At 38.6% G+C, this 26,373-nt stretch overlaps 1 protein-coding gene across 8 annotated transcripts in view; it reads left to right on the top strand.

Moving 5' to 3' along the window:
• PARD3 (par-3 family cell polarity regulator) overlaps window positions 1–26,373 on the top strand; it is a 453,974-nt gene that overhangs the window by 312,649 nt on the left and 114,952 nt on the right. For 5 of the 8 annotated variants that reach the window (XM_086466464.1, XM_086466462.1, XM_086466460.1 and 2 more), the window contains 2 exons: window positions 375–591; window positions 23,241–23,351. In XM_086466464.1, coding sequence (XP_086322590.1) covers window positions 375–591; window positions 23,241–23,351 — 328 coding nt within the window. The remainder of the gene's footprint in view (window positions 1–374; window positions 592–23,240; window positions 23,352–26,373) is intronic. The other 3 variants (XM_086466465.1, XM_086466463.1, XM_086466461.1) reach the window with 1 other exon arrangement.

Below are 26,373 nucleotides of genomic sequence, written 5' to 3'. Positions count from 1 at the left end.
CTGCTGTTATTTCTTGCGATATTTCTAAAGCTCTCCTCAATTGATTCAAATATTGAATTAAAATAGGCCAATTAACTTCACTTTGCTAATCCTCTATATTAATCTATACATTATTCAGGGTACCCACAAAGCACAAATTGTGTTTTGCAGTGTTCTGCAAAGGTGAATTCCTTGCTTTGAGGAGTTTAATAGTACAAATGAACATTCGAGGAAACGCCCACATGAGCAAATAATGATTTTGAGGAAAAAAAAAAAAAAGAGTATTTTGTGGTTGTGCATACATCCTGCTTCAAGATACGTTATGCAATATACCGAAAAGCCTGCCCTTGTTTTTTGTTCTTATCCCACTGATGTTTCTTAATATGTGCTTTTAGTGGAGGAAGACACAGAGGAGAGCTCAAGATCTGGTAGAGAATCTGTGTCCACAGCAAGTGACCAGCCATCCCACTCATTGGAGAGACAGATGAATGGAAGCCAAGATAAAGGTGACAGAAAAAAAGCTGGAAAGGAAAAGAAGAAAGATCGAGATAAAGAGAAGGACAAAATTAAGGCAAAGAAAGGAATGCTTAAAGGCTTAGGAGACATGTTCAGGTAGGTGCTTTGCAATCAAATGTAGAATGAATTATAAAAAGACGTTTCGTCTTTTAGTTATTAATGTATATTAAGACTGTTTGTTGAGGCCGTATTTTACTGTACAAATATATACCTGATGTATATAGGCTGATCTCGATTTTTGAGCCTGTGAGTGGTGTCATGAAAGAGAGGCAGCTCAGAATGGAAGAGGAGGAGGTGGCTGGCAGACTAAAGATGCTGCAAAACAAAAAATGGGTTTAAGCAACAAATTGTTTGGTCTTGGGAAGAGTCTTTGGTGATGTCTAAGTAGAGCACATAGCCTTTGACAGGTCAAACAATTTTGAGTTTTGTTTTTTTCTTAAGCTGTGCTGTTCCTAATACTCTACCCAAAGCGTATGTGTAACTAAACGAGTGTTTTTCTGTGCTTTACTGTTAAGACTGTTTGGTATCATGGAGGCATGATGTGAAAGACATGAATCAGTTTGAGACTGAAAAACAGCATGCTTCTCTCAAGGAAAACAGAATCTAAATAAGGTTGTGTGCTCTGAGAACCCACAGTGTGGAGAAAGGGTCAGTGAAAGATCTGATTTTTACCAAGAAGAGAGGTTTTTTTGAAAGGAGTTGTCTCTCCAGCAGACATAAGTGATCTGAAAGGAGCAGACTGCTGAGGGACACCCTGCTGTCCTGGGTAAATGGTGAAACATGACAAACACCTTTGATCACTTGTGGGAAGGGGTGAGAGCGCAAGAAAATCAGTCTTTCTTTTAGATAGCTAGAGTAAATAAATGTATTTCCAAGAAAAAAAACAATGTTAAGGCAGTGTTTGTTTTCTTTTGATGCAGTGATTCATTATCTGTTTTTGAAGTGAGATACCAGTATTATTTTTAAGATTTATAGACAGGGATTCTGCTCTGAAAACATGCAAGTGGAGCTTCAGTTAACTTTCATCCTGTTACCTTCTTTATCCTTTTAGTGAAATACTAATTGAACCTAGATTGTAACTTTGTAGGTTCCTGAGAGTTGTTCTGTGTCTGTGAATTGTATTACAAAATTAGTTAATAGAAAAACTATATGAGTTAATTAGGAAAAAACATAGTTAATTAGAAAATATTAGTTAGAGAATGTGTTTAGAAAACACAAAATAGTATCAGGTTGTTAGACAGCATATGCCACAGAACACCCGAAGAGTCATAGGAAATAGTCCCACACATCAGATCGGAGGAGAGCTCTTCAGCCCGGTCCCCTGTGAGTCCCACAGGGATGCCCTCATTTTCTGGGTGTTTGCCTGCCTAAATTCAAGCCTGGAGCAGAGCATTGCACACTGAGCTGGGGGAGGGTAGAAGGTTAGAAATGCCAAATGCTGACTGATTCTTTTCTGCAGTCTTTGCCGTTTTTATGCAGCAGAAACAGCAGGTAATATTGAGGCACATTATACATGATAAATTATATGGGCTCTAAGTATTTTATTGGATACCATGAGTGCTATCTCATGAGTTCAGTCAGAAAGTGTTTACAGCATCTCGAAAGCTTGAGCAGCTCCTTAGTTTCCTTCTGTGTAACTTTCCCAGTACAGAGGACCTGTGAGACAGCTGCTTCATTTTGCAAGCTTTGATACACAGGCAAAAGGGTGGACTTGCGGAGGGGCCCATCCAAAGAGAGGAGCCTTTGCATTCCAGAGAGCCGGCTCAGTGAAGTGTTTGCCCTCCAGCCTTAGAGCCTAATGTCTCGTGTTCCTGTGTGGCTTTGAATGCTCTAGATGGAAACGAGTATGAAAGTGGAAATTAATACCATTTTAATCAAGTGCTCCCAGATAAATAGGAAGTAACCTTGTCCTCATGCTCAGTATAAAAGTTCTGAAATCTTTTAATCTGGAAACAGCAGTAATTTGACTGATAGGAAGATCTGATCGTTGCTTTATTGTTTGCTCTTCATAACAGTCAACGTTTCCTTGCGTCATTTTTTTCCCTCAGTACCGTTTCTGAGTGAACTTTACTTTTCAGTCTCCTCTTAATTAACGTAGGAGCAGTGCTATCTGGATGTGGTTGACTCCTCCTGGATCTGTAAATTAGCTTGCACCTTGTCAGCCCACCCAAGAGATGTGCTCCTGGCAAGCAGGAAAATGCTGATTGAGGGAATTAAGCATTATGCCTCATTTCCACTTGGTGCTTGATTTGCTTTGTTGACAGGCTTCTCAATAATGTTTGAGAGATGGGCTTTATTATGTCTGCAATATAAGCTACTACTTCTGCCCTATAACATGCTTTGTTTTTCTGCACATCTGACATATATCATAGGTATCGAGTAATCACTGAAAGAAGTTGTGTGATAGAAAATAATGACAGTAACATTTAAAATTCACGCCATGATCAAAGCATAATTGGATGTTTTGGTTCTGTGCAGTACTGTGATTTTGCAGTTCTTTTTCTTTTTTCCTTTTCCACTTTTTTCCTTTTCCACTTTTTTCCTTCCTTTTCAGTGCTCTTATCTTAGAATAATCTTTCTTCATTAGGTTGTATGGGCAAGAACACTGGCGGGATGAAATTACTGTTAACTGACACTTTATTCCAATGTCTGTATTTAGCCAAGGGGCTTTTTATTGCCTGCATGCAAACTGGCAGCTCATAAAGTGGAGTCTATGTGATGTATAAAAATAAGTCTCCTTGCCTTCAGTTAAAATCTTAGGATTTGCTACTGGGATATTCATTAAACTGTACTGCAAGATGGAGCTGAGTGTGAGACGGAAACTCCCACTAGAGAACCCTAGGTTACGTTTATCCTTCAGCATCTAGTCATCATTTCCAATAAATCCCTGGATGATTCAGAGAGCAGGTTAAAATCATAAGTAATTCTTTTAAACACTTCCATTGTTTTACTGCTTGTATCAAATATAGTGAAGAGGATTGACATAACCGTGAAGGAGATCTATAATACACAGGGTGCAGACTGCTTGGCTCTGACACGCACAACTCCTGCTGTTTCCAGAGGACTTTTGCCGACATTGGGCTGTGGACAGTCTGAAAGTTCACCCTTCTTACTGTGAAATAAATCTGTCCGAGCATGTATATGTGTCTTTTTTCAAATTGGCATTTCGGGGCAGAATAGAATAATTTATTTAAATTTGTCATTTGGCTGAGAAGTCTCTTTCTCTTCACAGATGAATATAGGGCAGAAGTTAACCTGGAAACGTGTTGAACAAAAATATTGGTCCATTGAAGGAGATGCAGGTGCTGCAGAGCTTTGTTTACCTAAATAGTTGTATCGTTCCTGTCTGTCTTAACCCTTCAGTAGGATCATGTGCCATGTCCCATGGCTGTAATCACATACCAAATTTGAGGCTGTGCAGTTCCCTCTTCTCCATTGCTGGCATTTAGCGAGCGCTTGGATGGCCATTGCCAGCTGAGCATAGTTTTTGGGAAGCTGATAGGAAGTTCTGCTAGTTTTTTTGTTTCACTGCTAAGAAGGCTTGAGTAGATACATGTTTTCACATCAGAAGTTTATAAAAATCTGTATGCTTCTCCAAGTGCAATCTAAAACATGTTTACTCATTTTTGAGTCTGTTTTGTTTAAGTAGAGATTTTGCTTCTTGTTAAAAATGAACCTGACAAAAACAATCAGTTGATAGTAATTCATTGTAGTGCTGCCTTAAGAAAGAAGCTTCACAGTTTCAAACAATGCACCTGTTATTAGTGTTGGTAGGGATACATTAATTTGATGGGCTTCCGTGTCATGTGATTCTTTGACGTTTCTCTTCTGAGAAAGAAAAATTGTGTATGCCACCTTCTTTTCCCCTCCTCTTGCCCCTGTCACGTACAGGTTATTTTAATTTATGAAAGTGGATCTCCTCAGGATGTGAGATAGGGAGATTTGAGATTGTTCTTGTTTGTAGGTTTTGGATGATGATGAAATGACACATCTGCTGTGGTGCTGCTGCTGCTGATTTATGATCCCTGTACTTCATTCGTGCTTATTCCCAGTGTATGAGCTTGGATATAGTTTCTAGATAGGTGACTGGACTGGTGAAGTAATAGGCGACTGAAGTGGTAGCTCCACATCTTTCCCCAGCTTCCTCAAGCCGTATATATTTTTCCTCTATGGTCATCCTTGAACCACGGTTGTGTAAGACAGTGGCATCACTGTGATTATGTCACTTTTGGGGGGAATTAATTTTGTTTGCAAGAAAGTAGACAGCCACGCTCTTGCGGGGGAGTTTGCATGGGAGGACTCATTGGTGAGTTTTATGATAGAAAAAATATGTCCGGGAAGTGATCAGTCTCAGGAAAGGATGGGTCTAAGGAATAACATCTTTAGAAGAAAGTGAACTACCAAGATGCGGTGGGGAAAAAATTTGCTCTGCATTTCCAAAGGGAGGAAGAGGAGTAGTAGGGAGGCCAAGCTATCTAGTTATGTCTTGCTGGAAATATTGGAGGGACAGTCACTGTCTGATAATAAAAACCTGCTGAAACAAGTGGACCTTGATATGATCAGATAAAAATGGATTTGCAAATATAAATGGTATGTTTGACTTTATGTGGGGAGTTGAGAAGAACAAAAGATGGTGTGGAGGGGTATGCATATTGTGTCTTAACCTTGAGTTTAAGCCAGAAAATATAAGCCAAGAAAATTGGTTTTGGGAGTTGCTTATGAAATAGGTGTAATGTAATTTGAAGCAACCGTGGGTAACTATGTTATATGAAATAAATACATTTTCTGCCATAAGAATTAATACCTCAGTCCCATATAAACATAACTTTTCAATGGAGAATGTAAGCACTGTGTATTGAAGTTCATGGAACAAAACAGTATTCTTAAAATTAATCATGTGCATGAGTGTTTTTAGTACTCGAGGCTGTGTATTTCAAGATCTGGCCTGTAGTGTTGATGGAGATGTAAAGCTGTAATGTATGGTAACTGATCTTTAATTCTGCTCTCAACTATTGTTGTGTACAGGTGAGTAAATCAATGCACTGGGTAGCCAATGCAAATGTAATATTCCCAGATTACCATTATAATCTAATCCTAATTAGATTTAATTACATTTAAAATGATTACTGGGAGCCTTGCAGTGTTGTATCTCCCAGTTCTGTGAGAGGAAATAGATAATTTAGTTTGCAACCTTGTTTAGCTGAAATCAGATACACTCGAGTCTTCCTGTGTCCCCCCCCCCCCCCCGGTGCTTCCAAGGTGCACTGGACATGTCCAGATTCATAAACATAGTATTTGTAGCTTTGAATTACACATTTCAACCACATTAGCCATCTGAGACCTCTGACTGGGCATTTGGGAGAATAACCTACATGGATTACTGTTGCTTGTTACTTGACTTCCTTGTATTGCCTATTCTGCTTTCCATTTAAGTTTTCTCATTGTAATGTCTGTGAGGAGACGAAAAGCAAATCACAAGGGTTATACTATTGATTTAGTAATTACCTTCATTCTCTTTCATTTAATAACAACCTTCAGCATTTTAAGCAGGCACATGACAAACAGATATTGGAGTTGTGTAAAATACTGTTGAATTATACCCTAACCAACAGGACTGGCAAATACCTCGAACTCGATAAAATAAAATCTGTGGTCTGATTTTCATCATTCAATAGCTTAAGAAGCAGCAACAGTGGCGTTTTCCTTGGAAACATGACTAATAGGACTTAGTATTGGTGAATGACGCTTACTGATGTATGGACTTAATAGAAGACATGGGAACGAGCTCCAAAAGTTAGAAATTTTTTTTTTCTTTAGTGCTCTACTCATGGCACAAAATACCATAAATCTTGAGCCTTAGAATATAGAAGAGGAGGTTGGTGCTTAAACACTTGTATCATTGCAAACTTGGAAGCTCGTTGCTCGCACACAGAATTGTGCCTGGGTTTGCTAATGCTCATCTGAGAACATCGCCGACAGCTTGTGGCACTTGTGCTGAGACTTTCATCAGGAATGCTGAGCTGGGTCGTTGCTCAGGTAAATGGAATCTGGGGCCATTTGTTCTCTGCTTTTTGCCTGCTGTTACTATGAGCCAGCTGGCGCAACTATCATTAAGTCCACATCTGCTTCCCCTTTTCTGTCACAAACTAGAAAATGTTCGACCCGCTACAATCCTAGATGCAGGGTCTAAGCGCAATGCCTTTTCAAGCTTCGGAGGAGGAGCATAGCCCTCCTCCTGGCTGCAAGCTGGATACTGTGAATGGCGCCTTCTTTTCTGTGCTGCTCTGTGCTACTTTGTCCTGATCCGTTTTCAAAGTTTTAGCCAGCCACTGGGACACACAGAACCAGAAAAGCCTTTCAAATTAAATCAGCCATGCAGCAAATTGTCATCTTTGATACAGACAATTACTCAGGACTCTTACAAATGTCTTTCAAAGCGTTTTCATATTTTTCACTTCCTTCTTTCCAATTAAAGTAAATAAGGGACTGAAAGAGATAAGCTTGATTGAAAATAGCTTTTCTTTTTTGGAAAGGCAAGCCATGCTCCTTCCTTCCTCTCTGCACTTCTTCGCCTTTCTCGTTTTTGCTGCTTGGTGGAATCACTTGCTTTGAGGAAATGGTGTGTTTCATTGCCTGCAGCCCCACACACACCAGCTTTTGACTAAGATGTCATTGGGGCGGGGGGCAGTGGAATGGCAAATTCCTGTTTTTAAACCAAACAACTTCACATACTCTGTCAGGGATTTAAGGAATGCAGCTTCATTAAGTGGTTAGTAAACTCTATGACTTTTAAATGAAACACAGAAAGCAGTGGTATGTGATTGTGTGAGGGAGATTTGAAGTGAGAGATTAACATAATCGTATGTGGCTTTCTAGTTTGTCATTCTGACAGAAAGCAGGGCTTTGCTCTATGTATTCTTACACTGGATTTTCCCGGAGTAAATCTTTCACTTGTAAATCTGATGGGGGTATATTGTATGGTTTGTTGGGTTGCTTTTTTAATTTCAATAGAATCAGGGCTTTTGTTTCTAACATCCAGAAGTAAGTGTCAGAATGACCTGTTACTAGAGACGAGTTCATAGTGGCTGCTAACATATTCTCCCAGTATTCTTCCTTTGCTTGTCAGTGAGTTTAAATAGAGAACCTTTGACACCTACAGTACCGTCTCTGCCTGCAAAGCAAGTGAGGGAGGCAGGCGACGTGACAGCTGAGCCCTCTGCCATCCCGCCCGGCGTTCTGCGGCGCTTCTTCTCCAGGCCTGCCGGATGAATATAGAACGCAAGTGTCAAGGATGACACCTACTTTATAATCTCTGCAAAGCAAGCCTTTTCAGAGAAGAATTTGTTGACAGTTCAGAGATTCAAAGTCAATTTCAGTTTTAGCTGGTATAGAAATAGGATTTTTTCCTCCACCTGATGTGATAATTGAAGACTAACTAGGCAGTGTACTAGTCCATAACAAAGTATGGCAAATACTGTCTTGAGACATGAAGGATGAAAAGCTCTATTAATGACATTTGTTTCATTATCTGTTGGAAATGTTCTTTGGAGATTTAATTTGCTACTGATAGCACCTGTACAGTGGTATACATTAAGGATGCTGTAGATTATGTTTTTAAAGCAGTCTTCTTTGAAAATCCTCTTTAAAAGCAGGAATAGGAATGTTGTCTTAGAAGAAAATTAATACAACTTAGTATATTTATATAGCTGAAGATGACATAGGTTATTAAGCCACAGTTACTTGAGGTACTTAAGTTGGCAGCTGCAGGACAGCTGATCCTTTTCTAAAAAGCAAAGCTCCAGTTTACTACTGTATTTCACCTCCCGGGAGCAATGATCTGTATTTGTGATGTGTTGTCATGCTGATGCCTCCTGTTAAGATTTCCACTTGTCCTACTGCTGTGCAGGGAAATAATCATTAAAGACAGAATTATAAAACACTTAAGTGAAAATGGCAAAATGGATATAAGCCAGTATGATTTCTGAAACAGAATATACTGGAATAGAAACAGTCTGCGAACCCCTGGATTTCCCTGAATGTAGTAAGAAAGCAGTGGGTATAAGGCATTCAAAGGGCTTATTTTGGCTTTTAAGTTGTTGTTTCAGGGAAAAATAAGGGGAATAAATATTTTGTGGAAAGAATAAGAGAAATATTAGAAACACAATGCCAGTGGGGCATGTGAGTAGTATTTCTCCCACTTTGAATGCATTAATGATTTCTTCTGAAGGGGAAAAAAAAGATAGGAGGAATTGATGAGAGATTGAAAATACTGCACTCTTAGAGTGATTCAGGCAGGAAGGGATCTCTGCTTTGTTCAACTCCTGCTCACAGCAGTCTGGCCTCAACATTTCATCAGCTGAATGTCACGCCCAGTTGAGTTTCAGATATCTCCAAGGATGGAGACTCAGCAACCTCTCTCAGCAGCCTGTTCCAGTGCTTAACCACTCTCCTGGTGGAAAGTATTTGTCCTCGGTAAGAGGAGATAGGAACAAGATACACTGAATAATCAGTGGTACAAAAAAATCTGAATCAATCCACATGTACTTATTCTTCCCATGAAGCAAAAACATGTTATGTACGATGAGATCGTAATCCAAAAAGTTTAAATTTTAAAGGATTTTTGTGGTGTGTGTTTACCCTCAGGGACTTACTGGCCCCACAGTTTCTTAAGCACCAAGAATATAGGAAGTAATGCAGCTAAGCATGCATTTGTGACTGTGAGCCACCTGTTGCATACCAAGGGTTAAGGAAGAAGCTGTCTGTAAATAGATTATTTTTACTGTGCTTCCAAGCATCTTAGTCTAAATTGTCTTGGACTGGCAAGTATTAGGATACAAAGCTTGATTGGCTGATATGATGCCTAATAGTGTCTGATATGATCCACTGAACTAAAAAAGGTGATTATTTTCTGTGGAACTGAGGAAGAAGTACTCTACAGAAATCTTCCTTTCTGCTATTTCATGCTACATCAGAAAATGTCACCTGGTTTTTAATTAAAAACATAAAATTTGTGTTAACGCTGATACTTTTAATTTTCATCTCAGAGTACAGATATCAAGTAGAACCTCAGGCATTTGTATTTCAGCCATTCACAACAGAAGGAAATTTGTATTACTTTTGGAGGGGGAGAAAGCATTATTTTTAATTCCTTTCAGGTTTGGTACATTCTCTAGAGTTTAATGTAAGAACTTAAAGAGGACAGTTGCACAGAGTGGAATGGAACCTGGTAAGTCCCCGAATACTTTGTCTCTGACAATGATCGGTGGTAGCTCCCAAGGGTGGGGTACCAGGACAGGGTAATTATATAGCAGTTCTTCCCAGGTCTGTCTTCCAGGTTTTCAGTGATCTCCAGCTCCAGGGTTTCTTGAGACAGTGCCTTTGTGCTCAAATACAAAATACAGTGTGTGTTTATTCTGTTGTGGGCAATTTGTCCTGTTTGTGACGATTTGGGGTATATTTGCCTAATTCCAAAACATAATAAAATTTGTAGTATATCATATACAAAAATGTCTTTTAGAGATTGTGTAGAATGACTTTTGCAAGGAGCTGCTTTTACATTGAAGTGTGAAGACGTGATTGCAATGCACCCCAGTAGATCTGACTCATTATGTCAATATTTTATGGCACTCAGGTAAGCATGTTTGCAAAGTAGCAGTAAACCTTTTTGATGTGCAATAACGTTTCAGTAGTTAATGTAGTGTTCCACTGCATTTTAACTTTTACTGCTTCTGTGCAAACTTACAATAAGCAGGAGTGCAAGAAAAGGCTGTAGATGTTTATAAAATAGACCCTGCTGGAGTGCATTCACTTCATGAACTAGTTTTACAGTGTATGTTTGGGCCACCTGATGTTGTGATTAACAGTAAATTTTGAAGTGTTTGCTTCTGCAGAAGATAGATTCGTAGTTTCTACAAATGTTAACACTTTTTTCAGGACTTCTTTGATATCAGTCTTGTAGCTCCTAGTCCTAAAAGGAAAAAGAACATAGTATGGTTTCATGGAACTACTTGGTGGTCTTCACTGTTTTCAACAAGTATAATAGCATACTACTGATATGGGTGTTTTAAAGGGTTTGTATTATACGTTGAATGTATGTTGGTAATGCTGTATTGATAGAGAAAGTCTCTGATAGAAAGAAGTAGAGTAGTTCAGTAGATATGTTATCCTCATAGACCTGGCTTTGTCAATGGAATCTGCAGAGTTAGTCCTTATGTCGTTTGTGCTTGCAATACAGAAATCTCTGGGACTTCGGCAAGTTGCTTAAGCTTTCAAAAGGAAATGTTTTCTCATTTTAAAAGTGGGATAGTACCTTGTCTGTGCTAGTGTCTCAAGGGCTTTGGTGTCCTCTGGTGTTTCCTGTGTTGTAGGAATATGAAATATTTATATGCTAAAAACGTATGCTATCTATGGCTTCCAGATGCTGCTGTTGAGTTTAGTTTGAAGGTGGACGGGTGACTGAAAATGTATGTAGATTTCCTTTGTTCTGCTATGCTGTTACAGGTTGTACTTAGTAAGAAAATTTCTAATCAGAAATGAAGTTTATGGATTAGCTCTAAAAGTTGTGAAAAAGAGGATTTAGTAACAAAAATGGATCTAGAATCTTAGCTGTATCAGCATTTTTGAGTATCACAATAATGAATGTAGTATATTTTTATACCAATTGCAAGTGCTTCTAGCATATTCAACACCAGGTGTGCCAGCAGTATTTAGAATGCAAGATGAATTACTATTACAGATTTCAACAGCAACATACCACAAATAAACGATGTTGTTATAGATGCTATCTTTGTCTTTAACCCGTAGTGCTAGAATCCTGAAATTCAGACCACGAATGCTACTTCAAGCAGGAGTTTCAGATTTATTGTTACAGTTAAAGTATTTCTTTTCTCTGATGTTGCTGAGCAGGTAATGATACCAACAGTATTATCATCTGTAACTGTTAGGAGTTCTGATGTCATTTGTGGAGCTCCAAATACTGTGCTAGTTCTGTTTGCCTTTTATAACTGCAAAAGGAAGAAAACTGCTTGTGTAAGATAAATAAAATGTGAAGACTCGGTGCTATTTTCATCAGTTTTTTGGTTTTTTTTTTTTTAAGATTTATTTTAGGCTATGTATTCAGAATAAATATTAAGATGGCAGTGATAATTGCTGTATACTGTGTGCAACACTGAGCATGAGCCGAGCTGATCTCATTTGGGGAAGAACTTCTCAGGAGCTGGATATGTTTGATGTCAAGATTGGCTTTATTTTAAACATCATCTGTCTGGATTTCTAAATAAATGCAGGCCCAGTTACTTACTTCTTATGGTGCCTGAATGTGTATGAATGAGAACAAAAATGTCAGCTTGTATAGGGCTGGTCCTGGTCTGAGATCTTCTGTGCTAGGAGCTTATTTGTATGGTGGCTGGAATCAGGAAAAAAACCCCACCAGCCCACATCTCTTGCCTGTAATTAGACCCATGCAAGTCCTGGTTTGTACACCTTTTCCATCTGAAATAAATCTGCTCCCAGCTTGGCCATGAAATAATCAGCAATTTATGTCACAATTGATAGAGTTATTTCAGCTGCAGTTACCATGAAGACGGCTCCAGCTCTGAGTACCGGCAGCTACAGGATGCCAGGTGTCTCCAGAGCTCCAGGTAGCTCTGGGCAAGCCCCTGCGCCAGCTGCTGCGGGGACTCGCTGCCAAACTGACTTTCCAGCAATGATCCACCTGAGTCTTGTTGCATCCGCTCCAGAGATGGTCTGTTCCAGTGGTGCTGCTGCAGTGCAGAGTCTTGCTCTTCATTTTCCACCCAGAAGATACTGCATATGTAAACTAAATTTTCATGCCGCAGGGCAGAATGTCAGCTGATAGAATAGACAGAGGTATGTGAAGCAGGCAGTGGCATGTTAATCTATGCTAACCAGAGCCTTGGCTCAGGCCAAGTCCTGTGCCTTTGCCCTGTCTTTCAAAATAACGTACCCCTTATTTTTTGTCCTCGTTTTTTTTTTTTTTTTTATGACTGTGTATATTCAGGGGCATTCAGCGTAGCTTAATTGAGTTGTGCTCTAGAGCACCTTGTAAAAGTATCCTATTGACATTATTTATTTTCTTTTAATAATTAAAGTTTATTTTTTTATCCCCAAGGAGACATAGGTGGCACTGTGGAAGCCAGAATGAGACAGGAGACCCTAAACTGTAACCTACAGCCACCAGCGCTCGGGTGCTACAGCTTAGCAAAAGGAATTGCTGTTTGGTGCTGTAGGCATCCTCTGAGAAGAGAATGGCAGCTGCGTACTTGTGTGGGTTTTAAGGATATTTTGGTTAGACTTGTCTCCCAGATCCAACAGTGTTGTCTGTTGTCCTCTGCTGGAATTTGTTTGTGCATTCCCTACCTCCTGTAAGTGTAAATATGTGAATGAAGCTAAAGATATAGAGACATCACCTATTGCTTAATTTACCCTACAGAGGTTATTTTCTAGGAGATGTGTATCAACAAAGATTTTCAGTAATTGACTGAAAAAGTGCTGACTGACTTACTAACATTTCTAGGTAATGAAATCTGTAGGGAAGTTTTAATCTTTGGAAGGTTCCGGATGAACTGCCGGTAGTTTGATTAACTTTTTGTGTGCCTATGTTAACCTTTGCTGATTTTATACAGTGTAATTGCAAGGCTGCAAGACTAAGTTGTTGGAATAATGTTACTGCAATTTCCTGATCTAACTAGCCGGTGTATTACATTTGTGTCCTCATTTCTCTGCTTGTTGCATGTGTTTAGCGAGTATCTTTAGTGATTTTCTTGTTGTAGCTCACATTTACGTAAGGCAAGCCATGCTCATATATATATATATATGCAAGCAAGCATTTCAGTTGTAAAAGTTATGAAGACTTTGTGTTACTAGGGTTTTCTTTCCTTTTCTGCCAGGAGAACGTTGAAGCAGATTTCTGTTACAACTTTCCTTTTCTTTTTTTTTTTTTTTTCCTTTTTTTAACCCATCTCTTGAGTGCCAGTAAAATGGGTGGGTTTTTCCTTTTCATTAGCATCTCTTACAAGGTCTGCCTTTAGACCAGTACCCATTTTCTAAATTGTACTTCTGTAGGGTTGGAAAAAATCTTGGTAACCAGATGCAGTATTTGTCTCTGGCCTGGCAAAGTGTTAGATTTAACAAAAGAAGCTAATAGAAATGTTCAAATTGACCCTTCTCATCATTTGGACTTCTTGGAGCTCAATCAATCTCTCATTATTATCAGAGTTATTCTCGCAGAGGCAGAAGTGCTAGTATTTCTCATAATCAGCCCTTGAGCCAGGCATAATTTGCAATTTTGAAGCATTGTATTTTGAAACAATAATGCATTAAAATGAACAGAGCAGGAATTAGAAGTGTAGCTGTGGAGAGAACACATTGAAGAGTAGCCATGGTTTAAATGTTCTCTCTAAGTGTTCTTAGTGGACACTGGTAATTAGAGGCATACAATGCTGTATTATTAATACATAATTGGTCAACTAATCTACAGAGTGCGAAAATGCAACAACAGAAGTGTGCCCATCTCACTGTGTGATTTCAGGGCAGCAGTTGTCAGGTGGCGAGCACTGGGGTGAGGGTTTGTGACCTGCTCAGTACAGTGTAAGCAAGGGACAGTCAGCTGGGCTTGGCACCCAGCACACCGGGAAGGAGAGTTTTACCTCGATTCTGAAAAGTTGCTTGTGTTATGGAAGAATAACTACATTATACTTTCAATAGTCACCTCTTAACAGTAGGCTGCTGTTGACACTTAGAATTTGGGAAATCTTCTTTTATCCCTATGTATGGTATTATGTATTGCAAAGTAGAGGGTTGCATGTCTTCTTTTATGTATGTGGTCTGTGAAAGACAATGTGACATGCTAGAGGCCTTCACTCAGACTTTTTTAGGAGCCTGCTCTTTACTTTGTAATTGATACTTTTATTTTTTTGCAACTTGTATTTACAGTTTTTCAATTACTGTTTTAACCGCTTACTTCCTAGTACTGAATTACCTGACAGGGCACTTGCAGCCTTGATGGGCAAATTCTGTCTGAGAGGGGGAACAGGAGCATTTGAAAGTACATTAAATGACAGTAATGAAAGGATATGTTGCCCATTAAGATTATATTATCTGTTAAAAGACTGAATTAGCTTGGCTTTGTCACATGTATGAACTGCTTTTTTCAGTGACAAATAGCACACACTTAGTATATCAAATTTAATCTTGGGGCAAGTAACTTTGTGGTCAATAACCGCTCTCTTTTGAATACATACACAATATTAAAGAGTTTTTGCCACACAAGCAAACTTTAAAATGCTTAGACTGTTATGAAACATCCATTAAAATGTCAGGGACTGCTTCTGTGGTAGCTCCCATCATTGATGATTGCTGACACAGTTGTATCTAAGTAGAAGCTTTCTTTTTTATTCCGGATTCCTTCAGGGATGCCACAATCCACAGTTTAACAGGTTTTGGCTGACCACCATGAAAATGAGTTATTTATGGTGACTTCTAGTACATTGTGGTATTGCTTACTGAGTTGATTCAGCCATACAACAGAAGAATCTCTTGTCTGTTTGCTGACTTGCTGCTGTTTTTCCAATATTATCATTGTAAAATTATCCCCACTTCCAATAACCTTCTCAGCCTGTTTTTAAACTGCAGTGGTTTGGATTAATTGTTAGTTTTTTCCTTATTTATTGTGAAATATTTATCAATATTTTATTTATTTATTTATTTATTTATTAACGTGGTCAACGGCTTCAGCTAGCTTTAGGCAATCATGAGTAGCAATCCAAAAAATTATCTTCTGTTTGGAAATTTGCAAACAGATGGTCTGTCTGTAAAAGAAATCTGGTTTTAAAAGTTCCACCATTTTATGCTGGAAGTAAATATTACAAATGCTGAAGTTGTGAAAAGAGAGTGACTTGGTGTGAATAATATTCTGCCGGTTGTGTCATGCCTTTCAGAAAATGTTATCAAAACTGTTTATGAAAATAATTGAATGAAACCTCATGACATGTCTCTTGGATTGGCATCATACCCATTTTTTATGAAGCTGGGATACTGACTCACAAAGACAGGCAGATTAAGCCTTAGTGGCTGGAAACGGTTACTGATCCCATATGTTGTTTCTACTTCTTTCCAGGAAGTTATGAGAATCACCGGTGTTGTTGCACATAAAGCGTTGTGATTCATGTGCCGCCTGGCAGTTGTTTTTGAGTAGCCTTAGTTTGGTGAGATGTACTATGATCCCCACCTGAACGTTGCTGAAAAATGGTTTTTACTGTTTGGAAAGTGAGGCGGAGGCTGTTGGGAGAAAATATGTGAATATAACATAGAAGACCTTCATGTGCTTTACAGTACTTTTGCACAGGCAACTTCAGAGAGGGTTGATAATTTGGAGTGATAACCACTTTGGTTCTCCTGCTTTAAATTTCTGTATTCATGGACATGAACTCATGCACATGAGTTTCTTTATTACTTGAAGGCAAACTACATTGCTCTGAAGAGGTACAAGTGTACCTTTTCAGAGGTATTCTTCGTTTTCTTGTGTTACCTGTGCCCTTTTGTAATGCACGTTTCTTGGCTTGGGACAGCAGAGATCTCCAGAAGCCCTCCTGGCAGGGGTCTTCTGTTGAATGTTGCACCAAAAGGATTGCTGCTTTATCAGTTTTAACATAGGCAAGGAAACCCGTGGAAAATGAAAAGTTGTAAATGTCCATTTTAACTATGCCCACAAGCTCCTACGTCAAGGTGCCTTGCTCCTGCTGCCTGTACATCAGTGCTTCTGTGTCATCTGAGGACAGCGCTGCTGCTGAGTCACTCCAGCAGTCATTCCACTCCCTCCTAACAAGTAGAATTTGGTCTACTAGTTTGATTAGATGTGATAACTGGCTATTTCCAGAGATCCATTGCAAATATGTAAATGTTCGCACTTACAAGCATTTTTTTTGAAATAGCACTTGCACAATTTTGCTTCAAAAGGAAGGCTTGTAAACCTCAAGTCATCACTAACCAGGGTGACTTTTTTTTGTGCATATGTTGAATCCTTGTTTATGCTTATTAATATTTTTTTAGCAACAGAATGTTTTTGCGTGTCACAATAATCTTTTGCAATATAAATCTTACCATTTTGCTGATACAGCAGGGTGAAAAAGATTACAGAAATAGTTGCAAAATCCTTTGAGTAGTGTTAGTGTGCGTATGCATACTGTTTGCTGCTAGAGCATGCCTTGAAGACAGAAAGCACTTCTAGAATAGCTCAAGATACTTAGCATTTGTTAATTTTTAATGATGGTCTTTTTTCTATTAAGGAACACAATGCTACAAAACTTCTGTCTCAATCAGTTTTTGTGTTTTTTTCATTAACCAGCTAATGCATGTTTCTTCTATAGCTCTTTATTCTAATGAAATATGTGGATGATTTGGTAGACGACAGTGATCTCATCAGTAACGCATCAGAGTAAAATCCATTTAACAGATTATATGTATATTATTTTTGTTATATCAAAGATGCCAATATATATTCTTTTAAACTGAAGCTATTTTTGAGATAAGATGTAAATTTGGAATTTCTATTGATACTACTCATACATCCTCCTTTCTTCATTTATTCAGACTATATATTTATCGTTTACATGTTGTCTACATATGTATTTTATATACAGTTTACATACTTTATATATATGGCATTGTGTTGTAGCTTGAGCTTGTTCTTTGAATGTTCTACTACACTGTCTTGTCTGTTGAGTCTCGTATCGTTTAGTTGCTCTGATGCATTGGCCCAAAGCCATTGAAGGCACTTGCTAGTCAGTGCCTCTCTGTTGAGTGCGATAGGCTTTGGATTAGGCCACCTCCTAGTTGGTGACAGTCATTCAAGCAACTAAGCTTGAAAGTAAGCCAGCTAGGACTGAAAGAGATGTTTGGGTATGCATTTTAGTTTGATTAGCTTATCCAGAGTTCATGGGATTTCCTATTTGAGGGTCAAGCTTCAGGCATATAGGTCTGTGCTCTTGTCTTTTTATTAATAATAATGTGACAGACTAGTATCACAGAGTCTGACGATGGTCCTTTCCTCTGATGTGACTTGGCTGTTATAATCTAGAGATCATACTTTTTAAAAATGGTCCTCTTACATTTTTAAATTTCTTCACTTACTGTGATTGCTATTGTGGGCTGAATTTGAGGATTAAGTCTGGATCTGTGAATATGACTGTGAGCATTTACACTTATCTCAAAACTTTCTCTAACCCTTAATGTAAAAGGAGAATTAAGAAGCTATAAATTAAGTAGAACCCTGGAGTATCTTGGCAATTAGAGTGAATAAGATTTCAGCTGCTCTCTTTCATCAATTTCTCACACTCGTGGATAGACAGGGTATTTTTAATTTACAACCTGTATTTCAATTAGTCACAGAAGTTTTTTCTTGAACCTTTTGCTTATGCAGTTACAAAATAAAATTAAACTACTTTTTAGCTATACTTCTTATAAGGATATAGATGGGTTAGAAGGGTTTAGATGAGAGAGCTACTGAATAAACTAGCTGTTATGTGAGGTAGTGTTCCTGTAGTCAAAAACATTGTTACTATTATAAAGAGATTATTCTATAACCATACAGTATGTGTCCTCAGAGGAGTATTAAGCTGTGTCTATGAAAGAATATGTTTATGAATAGAAAGGTAATTTTTTTAAAAATTATTTGAGGCTTGGAGGAAAATGTGCACTTTCCTTTTGCTCTTTATTTCTCATCACGAGTAATAATATTCTGTACTCTGCTTCTAAGAATTCAGGCTGGGGGAAGTGGTGGCCATAGGTCAATGTTGTGCTGCTGTGGCTGCAGGTGCCACACAGTATCTGATGTGGCTCAAGCTTTAGCATCGGAGCTTTCTTCATCATGAATATGTTAATTTTGTGAGGCAGTAGTGTATGCAATTTTGCTGCACATCATGCGGTAGCTTCTGTCTGTGCGTTGGTATCTTGTGCACTGATTTAGGTAGGGCTCACAGTAATATTGTTGGCACTGAACTTAGCAAATGACAGGAGCTTGGAATAAAGATTCCCAGGACCGTCTGAACTTGAGTGTCGCAGATGGTCATTTTCTGCACTGTTTTGGTTTTGAATTCCAGTAGTAAATCTTACATTTGTTTTTAAACACTGTCCCCCTTGTCACTAATGCAAGGAGCATTGCTGTGCAGAGATCCTGAGTGGTGGTGTTCTCATGTCTGCTTCAGAAGGAAAGTTGTAATTTCATTTGCATTTGTAAGAACTGCAATAAGTATCCCAGCAGTGAGCCACACAGCGATGAGAATGAGACCATCACAGGTTCAGACAAGTGCCTGAAAATCTCCAGGTGCTTCAGGCTCTCACTAACCAGCTGCGTGCAGCGGAGAATGGTGCCTGCCTCTGTGAAGTGAGCAGTGAGGGCTGGGATCAAATCACTTGGCAGTATCCTCAAGGCCATGTCCTTGCAAAAGCCTAGAATCTCTCTGACATAGGACAAATGGATGGTGACTGCTATTTTACAAGGGAGATACCATTGACAATTGCACTTTGGGAGTTTCCAGCATTAGGTGGTTGTTAGTAACTGAGCAGTCGCTTCACTGGGGGAAATGGTTACGTGGGTGTGCCAGGGTATTCAATACATGTGTTATGGAAGAAACAGAATTGGAAGCAGTAAGGTTCCAAAGTTGCCATGGGTCATGTATGGGACATACTTCCTAATTACATCTTCCCTTCCTTTTGAGTACCCAAGCAGTAAAGAAGTAAGCTTCACAGGGATGCAAATGCTGGTGGGTTGCGGAGAAGGCGTCACACACATTAATGTTTGTGGGGCAAGTCGGGGACTATATCACTTGCACATTTAAGAAGGTGAAATTTTTACAGTGGTAAGCCAGATCTTTTCACTGGGCCAATTCATTCAAATTGGGGTGTTTTAAATACTGGGAGTAATTCTGGGGACCTGACCCATGCTTTGTTCTTTTTCACTCACCCAACTACGCAAGGGCCACTGGAGAGCAGCAGGGAAGGGCTTTACCACTGGCTGTGTAGACAGTGCAGGACAGCTGTGGGATGTGCATTTGGTGTTTTGAAAGGATATTATGTAGGCTACTTGAATTTCAGTGGTCTCAATACTCTTATTTTTATTTTGAAGTGTCCTGGTTTACTTAATATTCATGAATCAGAGTGGGAAACATCTACCTGAGGAAATCAGAAAAACTTGTGATTTTGAATAGCTTGACACCAGTGTAGACACCATGGTACAGTTGAGGGAGTGATAACAGCTTGCTTCAGTGTGGCTTAGTATTGCTGGATTTTGCTCTTCTGTAGTTAAACTTGGCTTGAATATGAATGTTGAATAATTTATAAATGTCTGTTATAAATTCGATGGAGAGGATGCTGATTTGGGCTGTGGGTTTCATTATGACTGTAAATCATACTTCATGGAGCAAACACTTTAAAAAGAAATAAATAGCAAACACACTTATTGTTAGCAAGAGCAATCTTACCAAAACCTTTGAATGATGTTTGGAGTGCAGAGTGTTGACTGCTTCTACAGAAGCAAAAGGAGGGCGTGTGTGTGCATATGTATCCCCATCACAGTTCTTTAAACACCTTTCTCAAGTGCATGGTGGAGCCTGGAAAATGTTTTTCCTTTGTTTGTCTGTTACTTCTAGTATTGTAAGCTGAAGCTTAACAGAGATGCTGTTAGACTTGCGATCTCAGTGGAAGAGAGAAATCTTGAACATGTAAATATTTTTGCACAGAGGTCTTGCTAAAAGTATACAGACTTGTTCAGAGCTAGACCCATTTAGGGCAGTGTGTTTCCAGACTGTTCTGCAGTTCTATGAGTATTGTGGAGATTCTATCTGTGCAGGTCATGGTGTTAAAAACATGAAGCCACAATCAGGGAGGGGGGGGAGGACAATGTTGATTATTCCATGTTTAAGTGTAGGGACAGTGCAGTTAATGTTGCTGAACTTGTTACAGGCAGTGGTGATTATGGCAGATAGATCACTTCTGCGGGTGACAAAGTCCAAAGAAGGCAAATTTGCAAGACCACCATGGTTCACACTCTGCCATGCTGTCCACTGCTGGGATGACCACAGAGCTTGTCAGAGATGGGCACTGGAAAGTCTCCGGTCAGAGTGGGAACGGTACGGCCACCCTTTGAAATGCCTGGGAAAGGACCAGAGATGTCTTCTGGAGACTTTATGAGGATGGTCCATGAGGGCAGAAGGAACGTTAATTCCCAGATGATCAGAAGAAAACCCTGAGAGAGAAGAAGGGTTGCTGCCACAGCTTGCTCATGAGTCAAAGCAAATTGAGCCCTTCTGCTGCTCCGAGCGCTGCCTGTGTGGTAAACCTACCTCTCCCTCTGTGGAAACGCAGTTCAAGCGTGGTGTGTTCTGGACTTGGGCGGTTGGATCTGGGAACTCACAGCGTCGATTTTTGCTAGGTTTGCGTTACACGTTAACATCAGAAATACTCTCCCCACGATCATGCAGCCTGACCAGACATTTACTAGATTGCTTACAAGGAGTATTAGAAATTTCCTGTGTACTTTATTTTTTTTTAATAAGGTATTGATTTCAATATATTTCTGTTCGTACTTGCAATGAATTGATTTATGTTCATATAAATTCTGTTTTGCTGCCAAAACTTAATAAGTACTAACTAGTTCAATTTTATCTATATTTTTCTTTTTTTTATTTTTTTAACCACTAGTTCTTTCTCAAAAATAAACTGGCTACTCCAGTATTTCATTCCTTTGCTTTACCTGACATTTTGAATGGGTCAAGGAAGGACAGGAGACAGAAGCAAACATGGGCATCCCAGAGATGCTGTGCTGCAGTACCACATATGCTGTGTGTCTCCTCTCAGCTCTGCATGTTCTGTCAGTCAGACCCCTGCCACCCCTGGCACTCTCTGTGTATCAGGGTAAAATAGCTCAGTTCCACTGTTTGTCTGCCAAAACTCCTCTCTTGGCTAGAGGATTTAGGGCTATTTTAAATTAACTGTTCTCTTTTTGTCTGGTGTATAACATCCAGAACTTGATTTGAATCTCGTGTCGTATATGTAAATGTTTTGTATAATGGTTTGGACTACTCTCTAATAAATAGGTGGATGTTTTAGAAGATACATGCTGATGTTTCTAGTCACTGACTTTATCTCCTATTTTGTGTTTCTTAACCCTATCACGTCCTCTGCCTTTCCCTTTTCAGATGATTATTAATGAACAGTTTTAGTTTTCAGATGCCTGAATTACTTTGGAAGTGAGCAATCTGGGAACTGTGGAGAACAGCCATGCACTTTAAACTTTGTGTGCATGCTCCAATGCTGTAATTTTGTGTTGTGTTTTTAAACAACTGCCCTAAGAGCCATAAACATGGTTATGCAATGTAGTAATATCTCTTGACTGAGTGGCCAGAAATTAATCATTCTGCAGGGTCTCTGTGTGGTACATCTTCAGCCCACACAATGGCTTTGTACTAGAATCAACAGGAACAAAAGAGGAAATATTATAAATGCCTCATGGACTCTAAATATTTTAAGCAGTTTACATTCATGGGTCAGAAGAAAGTTTTAAGAACTCTGCGTTTTATTTCACTGTTTGCAAGCATTTGGGGTGTCCTGTCTGCACCATTGCTGGACTGCACATTTCAGTGCTTTCATTTCACTTTTGATATGAACCTGAGTGTGAAGTGCCACAAGTGTCAGTCTGCTCTTATCTGAGCATTTGATTTAAAAAAAATTAAAATTCTTTCTGCTTTTGGTATGACACATGTATCCCACGTTTAATAGGTATGTATTATGATAAGATACTGTTTAACTGGTATGTGTTATCCCTTCTGCCTTAGATATAAATTTGTAGATGTATTAGATGTATTTAAGGGCTATATTTAAGTGTTTGTTTAGTTTGCTGTATATGAAAGTCATTCCTTTCAGAGTAGGTCTGAAATATCTAAGAAATGCATACAATTTTGTCCTTAAAATACCTACCTCAAATGCCAAACTGTGCTCTCCCAGAAAGTTTAAAAGAAAACAGTGGAATGTGCAAATATGGAAGAAACATAAAATACTTGAAACGTAGCCGGTAGAGGAGAAGACATGACATGAAGAGAGCAAACATTGGGTTGGCAGTATCCCGCTCTGTCTGGAGCAGCCCAGCCTGTTCCATTCCTCCACTCACCCTCCTTGCACTGGAACACCCTTGGGGGAGAAGTCATGAGTAATATCGTTTAAAAAATCCTTGGTGCTGGAAAAAGAATAGTTTTTTGGATGACGTCCACTGTGAAACTCCTTTTGTGGGCAGGTTGCAGAGGATGATACTGCACTCCGGGCAGTTGTCAGACACACAGCGGTGGGTCTCCTGTTTGTACTTGTTTGTCACTTAACGTAAGCTTGAGTTGCATTCTTTGGCAGTGATAGTTTGGCTGTGTATTTAAGAACAGTGACCCAAAAATCCTGGCAGAAAAAAGAAATGTGATCTTATTCTTTTTTTAATTCTGTTCATTAGTGAGGAATTCCATAAACTTTTAAGAGGAGTGAAATAAAAATAAAGTTAAAAAAAACTGTGCAAAAAAAAAATGGAAAGCAGCCTGAAAATATTAAAAATTGAGATTCTGAGGTCTTTGCGCTTTCCCTTCTTGGTTTCCAAGCAGCCCTTCTTGGAGGAGTCTTTTTGTCATAGGAAAAGGAAAATACAGTTTTGTTCATTTCACAAGTTAGATTCTTTTTTTGTGTGTTATTAACAGGTTTGGCAAACATCGCAAAGATGACAAGAGTGAGAAAACTGGTAAAATAAAAGTGCAGGAAGCTCTTACTTCAGAAGAGGAGAGAATACGAATGAAGCAAGAACAGGAGAGGTAGACTTCAGTATTTGCTTAAACCTTGATAGAGAGAGTTTGTTTTTTAAATTAAATAACTGAAGTTCAATTTTCATTGATGGAATTTCCCCAATGTTGATATGTTTATATACTTTAAATAACAAGACAAAGATGAATTTATTTTGGACATTAGTATCAATAGCATCTTTGGCTGCATTAAGCATCTTTTATAGACCCAAAGCTCCTTTCCTTATTGAGGAGGCTGAAGTAATAAAATGAAATTTATTCTCTATATATTCTATAACTGATTTTATTGACATTTTCAGAAAAGAAATATTTATATAGAATGAAGTATGTTTTGTATTTTTCTTCAAAGTCTTGCATATCTAGTTTTTTTCACTGATATATTTAGAAAAAAACCCTAAAAATTATAATTACCAGTATATTTGTCACTGGAGTTCAATCTATTTATGTGTCATGCAGTCTGTTTATGGAATGATATGTATATTAAACTGCTAATTGTAAAAATGAGTGGTGAGTACCTCTCTTTTTCCTTGTGAGCTTCCCTTAACATTATATACCTATGTAATATATATGTCGTACGCTCCTCTGAATATTTCCAATCTACTTTTCGTCCTGTCTCTTGTAGCCTTAGATATTTGGGGCCTAGACTCTGGTATCTCTTATATCAATTTAGTCAAAATCTTGGAAAACTTAGGTGATAAATTAACTAGTAGTTGGCGGTGCACGTGGAGAGAAGACCCCTTTGAGAAGGCATCTCCAGTAAGGAGACAAACTTTGAAGGGTTACAAATGCTGAATGGTAAATAGATTCAGATGCACTTAGCAGTGAAAGTGAACTATGAATGGGAATGATTTATTTAAAAATTATGCTATAGCTCAGCCATAAGTTGACAATTAATGCAGGAACTATAGAGGGCTATTTTGTTGTCCTTGTACAGGAGGTATGACTAGTTAATCCTTATGATCCCTTTAACCATATTCTCTATACACCTTGGTCTTCTGTGGGTAAGAACAGAAATTTATAAAATGATGACTTCACTCTAACAGCTCGCTGGAATAGCAGAGCCACAGTAACTCTTGTGTAGTCTCCTCAGTTAAACCTAAAATGGTTGAGTGATTTGCATTACAGTTAAGACAGGCTTGGAGTATACATTTATTAGATAATGAAGATCAGCAGTAACTTGTTAAACTGCAGAAACTTCATCATTTATGACCATCTGTTTGGATTACATTATGGGAAATTTTTTACTCTTTAACAGATATACTAGCATAAATTGATGTAAAAATTTATTCATGTCTTTCTCAATCCATTCTGACAGTAGCGGGTGGCTGGATCACAGTGCTGGGTTGTTTTTTACTTGTCCGATTGGCCTTTATTTTCTCTTTTAACAAAAGTGAAGCAGGATCATTAAATTTGTTCCTGTTTTTAAGAGTAATGTGCTTTCAGATTAAATGGTAAAGGGGAATAATGGAACTGAAGGAAATAAGTGACTTTTGATATGAGGGTGTTTGTGTAGTCAACTTCCCTCCACACATGGGCAGAGCAGCCGCTTTGTGGATAAGTTCATGCCAGGGGTGCAGAGCCACTGAAAACTGCGACCGTTGCTCCAGCCAGCTCAGACCAGGAGGAAGGTTAGCCACACGTGCACAGCACTGATCCGTGGCTTCATGTGCTCTGCTGATCCCAAGCTTGCCCAGCATAGAGATTTTCTTAGTAGTCTTAGGTCCCTGGAAAATCAGCCATATACATCTATTCAAAGAAGAAAGACTTGAGGTTTGAGTTAGTAATGTTTTCTCTCTCTTCATTCTCTCTTTTTGTCTCTCTGTGTCTCTCTGTCTCTCTCTCAGTAAGAATGGTGAAAGTATAGACTGTCCATGTGGTGATGTAAGAGAGGTTGCAATAGTCACGCTGGGTACCAAGGTAGAATTATGAAATTATTTGTATAGCCCCCAACGCATGGAGCAAATTCCTAATCCCTGTCCATCAAGTTATGCTAACCAATTTGAATCTTTCCTGGAATCTCACTCCTCGTGTGTCGTAAAAACATTTTTATGTGTTCACTGAAAGTGCAGAAAATGCATGTGCCACAACTTCATAATAGCTTGATAAGGTTACCGTAACACGGATCCTCTTCCTCCTGTTACTCTCCTTCCCTAACTGTGTATTTACTTTCCTTTGTGTTATGTCTATAAGAGAATGCAAGTTCTTTGGGGTAGTGGCATGTACAACTAATAAAAGACAATAAAATAGCAACCAAATGTGTGAGGTGCTTCCTTATGTTTCTGAAAAATTCAGATGTTGATTTGGTCTGTAGAGACTAAATATTTTTGCAGTTAGATTGCAGAGAGTTTCCTTTTGATCATGTAAAATAATGATGCTAGATACATGCTATTAATGAAGAGTACTCCTGCTAATTAACTGAACAATCCCTCAGAATGCTTACTAGGAGACAAAGTAAAATATTACTTTCAGTGTTGGTTCATAATGGCTGCTATTTTAACTTTGTTTTCTGTGGGTTTTTTCCCTTCTCAATATTTTTGGCAGTGCAATTCACTTGCTCGCTTTTACTTGGTATTTGATACTATATACCTCTATAATGATGCAATACTTTGGGGAAATAGGTTGGATTTAATGAATTTACTATGTATGAGAGGCTAGGAGCAAAAGTCCTTAGAGGGTCAGAGAACAAGTGAACGGTCCATTAAAAAATCAATCATGCCCACAATTTTATGGAATTACTATGCCTTGACTTGATAATTTTAATAGTATTGTGCTTACGATACTATTTTCTTTAAAATCTTAAAAGTAGTGTTCGTATTGATGATGAGACAAATAAGCAAATTAATGTTCCTCTATTTACTATGATTAAAATGAATAAAATTGCCTTTTATAAGCATATTATTAATAGTAATTTTTAGTTAAGGAGCGTATCTCTTAACCTGTGTATGGTACCTGGTTACTGACAATCTTAAGGTAATTTTGAACAGAAAATGAAATTATCTAGTTGAAAATGCAGGCAGCTTTCAATGAGATAGAA

This window comes from Leptosomus discolor, chromosome 6 (genome assembly GCF_034619465.1).
Source record: "Leptosomus discolor isolate bLepDis1 chromosome 6, bLepDis1.hap2, whole genome shotgun sequence".
In the NCBI taxonomy this organism is placed as follows: domain Eukaryota; kingdom Metazoa; phylum Chordata; class Aves; order Leptosomiformes; family Leptosomidae; genus Leptosomus; species Leptosomus discolor.
Note: the sequence above shows the minus strand (reverse complement) of the source record. Positions and strands in the feature narration are given on the sequence as shown.